General features: G+C 33.5%; 1 protein-coding gene across 1 annotated transcript; it reads left to right on the top strand.

Annotated features, from left to right (window-relative positions):
- The first annotated feature begins 1,210 nt into the window (after positions 1 to 1,210).
- LOC139426865 (histone-lysine N-methyltransferase SETMAR-like) lies at positions 1,211 to 2,229 on the top strand. The gene is made up of 3 exons (XM_071186983.1): positions 1,211 to 1,449; positions 1,543 to 1,912; positions 1,975 to 2,229. The coding sequence occupies exons 1-3, from the start codon at positions 1,211 to 1,213 to the stop codon at positions 2,227 to 2,229; spliced, it is 864 nt and encodes a 287-aa protein (XP_071043084.1).
- The last annotated feature ends 4,412 nt before the right edge of the window (positions 2,230 to 6,641 follow it).

Genomic DNA, 6,641 nt, shown 5'->3' with positions numbered 1-6,641 from the left:
ATTATGAGCTGATTATATTAAAGAAAAAAGTGTTTGAGGCTTTTCCTGAAATGGTTCATATAGACGCAACTTACAGATTTATAATATCTAAAAATGCCTCTCAACGTCTTTATGATTGAAGATGGTAATGGTTTGAGTGAGGTTGTAGGGATAGGGATACTAGTTAATGAAGATAAAGAGACTTGCACGTGGCTATTGCAAACGTTCAAAAATTTAAATCGTTCTTGTGACAAAATAAAAGTCATAATGACCGACAAGGACGTTACAGAGAGATAAGTTTTAAAAAATGTTTCCGTCTGCAAATTTAATGCTCTTTTCCATACATTGAGAACTCTTAATGGAGAAATAACCTGTGAGAAATATAAAATTATTGCTGAGTTATAAGATAAGTATAAGGAAATATTGCAATCAATGTGCTGTGCAGAAAATTTTGCAATGTATGACGTACTGTACAATAACTTCAGAAATGCCGAGGTATTTTGGCGATAATTGGCACATAATTAAGGAAGAGTGTGTAACTGGATGTTACAAAAATGTAAATATGTTCAACAAAACAAACAGTAGAAAAATTCAATGCCACAATAAAATCTGTAATAAGGCACTTTTCTTCATTAAATGAATTTGTCGACAAATTATTTGTAGTAATTCGATGCTTAAGACGAGAAAGGAACCAAAAAGCATTAAATATGTATCAAAAATCTACCACAGCTCCAATAAATTTAACTGAAGAAATGTTTTACAATTCCTTAACACCTTTTGCTTTTGAGCTTGTCAGCAAAGAATTGAAAAAAGACACCAAAAGTTTCAGAGATTCCTGACACCACCACTGAGCACGAATGTAAATGTTCCTTCTTACTGTGCGTGAATCTTCCTTGCAAGCATATATTTCGGTAAGTTAAATCCAATTTATGTATTCTGACGAACGTATTATACTTTTAAAAACAAAAAATTTTATTTCAGTTTCTACAAATTAATATTATTTTATAATAAATTTTTTTTTATTTATTGTCGTTACAGATTGCGAAGTACGCAAAGAGTAGAATAGATTAAAAGTTTCTGAAATTCCTGAAACTACTACTACTTTCTTACAAGCATATACCGTTTTGCCACACCGCTGCGGTCGGCGTTCTGCGCATTTGGTACATACATCTCTTGCCTACGCACTGACGCCATTGTAGTCAGATTCTTCCTTGTTTACTGAGTGTTTAAGATGCCTCCGATAATCGTGAGTCAAGCCCACTGTGAAGTACGGGCTGTCATAAGATTTCTTAGTGCTAAAGGCCTAAAATCGATCGATATTCATCATGAGATCTGTGCAGTTTATGGACAAAGCATTATGAGTGATGGAATGGTAAAAAAGTGGGTGAGAGCATTTATAGAAGGCCGCACAAATGTGCATGATGAACAACGGAGTGGGCGTCCTTCAGTCGTTAATGAAAGTTACGTGCAGTAAGTGGGCAATAAGGTGAGAGAAAACAGACGCTTTACGATTTCCTCCTTGCGTTTTGACTTTCCTAATGTTTCTCGTAGTGTTTAGTATAGCATTGTGTCAGAGCACTTGAATTATCGAAAACTGTGCTCACGTTGGGTACCGAAAATGTTGACGGATGTGCACAAAACCAAACGCTTAGGCAGTGCATTGACTTTCCTTGAGCGATACCACGACGGTGATTTCTTAAGCCAAATTGTTATGGGCCATGAAACATGGGTGGCCTACGTCACACCAGAATCAAAGCAACAGTCCATGAAATGGCGGAATTCAGATTCACCCAGAAAACTAAAGTTTAAGCAAACAACTTCTGCTCGGAAAGTCATGTGCACAGTTTTTTGGGACAGAAAAGGAGTATTGCTTTTGGAATTTCCACCTCGTAATGAGACAATCTGCGCCGTTCAGTCCAGAACAAAAGACGTGGCAAGTTGAGGAAGGGCATCGTTTTGCTGCATTGCAATGCCCGTCCGCATGTGGCTAATCAGACCAAAGATCTCATCACATCTTTTCAATGGGAAACTCTAGATCATCCTCCGTACAGCCCTGATCTGGCGTCCAGTGACTACCATCTGTTCCTGCACCTCAGCGGTCAGCGTCTTCAAGACGATGACGAAGTCAAAACAGTTGTGATGCAGTGGTTAAGAAATCAGGCGGCAGACTTCTATGAGGAGGGTATTCAAAAACTTTTACAACGCTATGACAAGTGCCTCAATGTTGAAGGAAATTATGTAGAAAAGTAGATTAATGTACAGGTTTCCATGTAAAAATAAAATTGAGATATCTTTGCTCGTCTTTTTTTAATTTCAAAACGGCACTTACTTAAAGAACACGCCTCGTACTTCCTTAAGTAGAATCCAATTTATGTATTATGCCAAACGCATTATACTTTGAAAAAAAATTTTATTTCAGCTTTTGCAAATTAATATTAGTTAATAATATTTCTTATTTATTTATTGTCGTTACAGATGACGAAGTAATCGTCAAAAACCACTATTTGATAATTCGTTATTAAACAAGCGATGGGCGAGACAATATTACTTTACCCGCCATAGTGCCTACAAATGTCAACAAATGAGCCTGAAAACTAAAAATATCTGTATCGACACCCAAAAAAGAAACCTATACCTTGTCAAGAAAAATACAGGAAAGCAATAGTTTTAATAACAACGATCTGAGCAAAATTTAGAAGAGTTGGACTAGAAAAAATTCCTGGAAAATATCTTTCAAGAATGGACAGGAAGTAACGACATTAAAATTTTGTTGGTCTTACGTAATCCAATTCTTAATGATCAAAATTACATGATCATATCAATATAATTTCGTAAAAGGATTCTAAGAAACCTACAACCTATTCATAACTGGATAAATTTGAACAAATCTGTTAACTTCATTAAGTAAGTGAATGATGTTTTTTTATGCTTAATAACAAACATACACTAGTATTAACTAAAACTATTGTAACGAAATAGTAACTGAATTTTTAAAAACAAAACTTTTGTTTTAAAATGATCTGTTGTTTAATCAGACTAATCATTTTTCTTTCTTTTCATAAGAACATAATGGGACGTGCTTATTTTGTACTCGATTGAGAAAGTGTAGTAACTTACTTAATTCTGAAGTCAAAGTTTGGACTCCCCCAGAACTTCTTGTTTGCGTGAATGGGACAAAATTACCTCGAGTAAGAGACTATCTTTAGTAATTGATAAAGATGGTGGTCGATTCGTATAAAATTTTTGTAAGGCAAACTTCTATTTATAATATTCATCATATTTGTGTATTTATCATTTTCTATCTAGTATTTGTTACAGTATTTTGCAGCTACCTTGTAGAATTGAAACACTTTAATGGGAACATTAAAAAATGGCTACAGTGGTTCAATTCAAAAAAATTAGTTAAGTATAATTGGTGCAAAAGCTATTTTTGACCATACCGCACCTACAACTTGTTTTATATGATAAGAAACATACTGCTATAAGTTAAAGCTAAATTGATTTGTCAATCAAATAAAAAAAGTTTCAGGCACAGAGGATGATGATAAATTTCAGTATTTAATTCAATCAACTGTAAAAAATTCTGCAGCGCGGCAGTTAGTAGAATCGCTTCCTTCCTCGGTTGCTTGCGTTAGTAATAAATAATTCGAATCCTTATGGTTAAAAGTATTCTTTAGTCAGATCGTTCAGATTTTATTATATTACTTGATTGAGTCATCTGGAAATAATAGATTAAATTCTCTAAAATTTCAAAAAGGAAATCGAATCGAAACAAAAATTGTTGACAGCTCGCTCTCCTTTCGGATAAAAAAAGTCATAATAGAAAACCGATGATTCCGCATTAGAGGAATAAGAATCAGCTGATTTAATTAATCGCTCTAAGCAAAACATTTCACATGGTGAATACGAAAGTGGATGGAACAGAACAGAAAATTACAAAATGAGACTGAATCTTTGTTTTTCACATATAATTTTTCAGTTGATAGTGTAGCTGTATTTAACAGTGCTAAACGATAGTTATGGCCAATTTTGGTACTAATTTTTGAAATTCCTCCTACGCTTCGTTTTCAAAATGTTCTTTATTTGAAGCCTTTTGTGGAAGAAGCCATCAAACTTGGTGAGAATGGAATTTCTTTTGGGCCTAATTCCAAACACACATTAAAAGCATTTGCGGCATGTTGTTGTGCTGATTCAATAGCACGACCACGCATTCAAAATTCCACCCAATTTAATGGTTATTATGGTTGCACTTGGTGCAAACACCATGGAGTCCTTGTAAATAGCATTATACAGTATACTTATAAGGATCATTCACTTTATGAGGACCGAAGGGAACAAGAAACCATTAAATTAATGTGTGAAGCAATGCACAAGCGAAAAAGTATACAGGGAGTGAAAGGACCTAGTTTTCGTACCAGACTACATGCATGGGATTTTTTTTAGGAGTTACCAAACATCTTGTGTCTTTAATGGTTTGACACTCGAAATAAGTCTCGTGATTTTTATGTTGGTACGTCAACAATTTGCAGTTTGATAAATGACCGCATGAGTAAGTTTATTTTTCCTCATAATATTGGGAGAATCCAAAGAGGTATAAATAAAAGAGCTTTATATAAATCTTCCGAATGGAAAACTTCCTTCTATATATGTGTTTTACATGAATAAAAGATGTTCAAAAAGCAAGCGTATATGGATCATATCAGTTAAATTTTAATGCGAAACGCTATAAGTGTTGAAGATTTAAAACTGTTGATTGTATTGAAATTCGTTACTGAGACACATTATATGGGGAGGATTTCATGACATTCAATATGCATCTTTTACTTCGTTAATTGAGTATTGTCAATTGTCCAATTGACAATTGAGTATTGTCAATTGGCGACCACTTTGGTACCATTCAATGTTTATGAAGGGTATAATGCCACCCTACAATCTTATATTATGTGTACTCGTGCAGTAAAAACACAAACTATCAGAAGATTTTTACTTAATCAAGAATAATAACATAAATAATTATCCAGTTCATGTTTCGAATTTTATTACAAAAATTAACTTAAAATCATAGCTTTCTCAGAAATTTAAAAAGATTAGAAATATTAATTTATATGGAACACCACACATGCAAATTAAAGATATATGTTCAGCAAATTTCCTCACTGGTTTTTTATTCCAAAATGGTTAATCAGAAAATACTAATATTCATTATGTTAAGCGGATGACAATAGAAAATATGTAGTTCTCAATATAACCCGACAATTCAGAAGGAGTTATTCTTTCACAAATACTCAATCAGAAATTAGAAAAATAATCTTCATTGCTTTAGGCCTCAGTATTGCAAAAGCTGTAGTTTGCATTCCGAAATATGAAATCATAATAAAACGTAACAAAAATATAAATGAAATGTTTATTGGGAGAAACTCAGACACCTTCCTAATTCTTGATGCAAATGAAATAGTTGGCAAGTGCAACTTGCCAACAACTTTTGCTTTTGAGTTTGTAAGCAAAGAATTGAAGAATATATCAAAAGCTTCTGAAATGCCTGAAACTACTACTGAACATGAGTGCAGATTACGAAATAATCGTCAAGAACCGCTATTTAATGATTCGTTATTAAACAAGCGGTGGGCGAGGCAATATTACTTTTCTCGCCATTACTCCTGCGTGTCAAAAAATGAATCTGAAAAACTAAAAATATATGTATCATCGACACCCAAAACAGAAACCCATATTTTGTCAAGGAAAATACAAAAAAGCAATAGTTTTAATGACAAAGATCTTTTCTTTTTTATCTGGACAAAATTAAGAAAAGTTTGACGAGAAAAAATTCCTGGAAAATATCTATCAAGATTGGATAATGACAATAAAATTTTGTTGGTCTTATGTAATCCAATTCCTTATGAATAAAATTATATGATCATATTAATATGAAAAATAATATGATCATATTAGTATAAAAAAATAATATGATCATATTAATTGCCAACCTTCCGGATTTAATGCAAAAGGTTTCTTTAAAAGAACCCCCAGCTAAAATACGAAAAAGAAGAAAAAATTATCGGTGACGGAACATTCCTCGTTTTTACTTACGACTTTGGCGTTTTGCAAAACTTTCGAGGATGAAGAAATCGCGTCATTCATTACGTTTCCTATGAGGGAGAAACTTAAGATTGTGATTGGTGCAGCGTATCCAGTTCGATTAGAGCGCAAGCAAATGATCTTTCACTAACCACGTGACTTGCAGCTGTCTGGGTGTGGCACGTGACGCGTCTTATCGGGGGGAAAATACTTCAACTTCTACTCGAATCGCGTAGCAAAGCAATTCTTTGTGTTTATAATTTAACACCGCGCATTTTTCAAGTAATTCGTTTTTTTTAAGTGATATTGTTCATTAAGAAAATGTCCGCGAGAAAAAAAACAAACAACGTTTAGTAAGAGGTACACAGAACAATTTCCATCGTGGGAAAGGTGATAATTTAAAACATATTCAAACAAATAAACATCAACGTAACTTTAGCAATCTTTTGAGTAACAAAAATATAAATTGATCACGATGACCAAAGTGTTATTTACATCATATCTCATTGAGCATAACATTGCCATGAATGCCTCTGATCATGCTGGACCGTTATTTTGACGGATGTTTCCTGATAGTAAAATTGCAC

The sequence above is a fragment of the Parasteatoda tepidariorum genome, chromosome 10 (genome assembly GCF_043381705.1).
Source record: "Parasteatoda tepidariorum isolate YZ-2023 chromosome 10, CAS_Ptep_4.0, whole genome shotgun sequence".
Lineage (NCBI taxonomy): Eukaryota > Metazoa > Arthropoda > Arachnida > Araneae > Theridiidae > Parasteatoda > Parasteatoda tepidariorum.
The sequence above is the reverse complement of the archived record's forward strand: the minus strand, read 5'-3'. Positions and strand labels throughout refer to the sequence as shown.

What these genes read in the sequence shown, in the direction of transcription:
- LOC139426865 (XM_071186983.1), top strand. Translation starts at nt 1,211, where the DNA reads ATGCCTCCGATAATCGTGAGTCAAGCCCACTGTGAAGTACGGGCTGTC. An exon ending in GTTAATGAAAGTTACGTGCA is followed by an intron (nt 1,450 to 1,542) that starts GTAAGTGGGCAA and finishes TGTTTAGTATAG; the next exon opens with CATTGTGTCAGAGCACTTGA. An exon ending in AGTCCAGAACAAAAGACGTG is followed by an intron (nt 1,913 to 1,974) that starts GCAAGTTGAGGA and finishes GTGGCTAATCAG; the next exon opens with ACCAAAGATCTCATCACATC.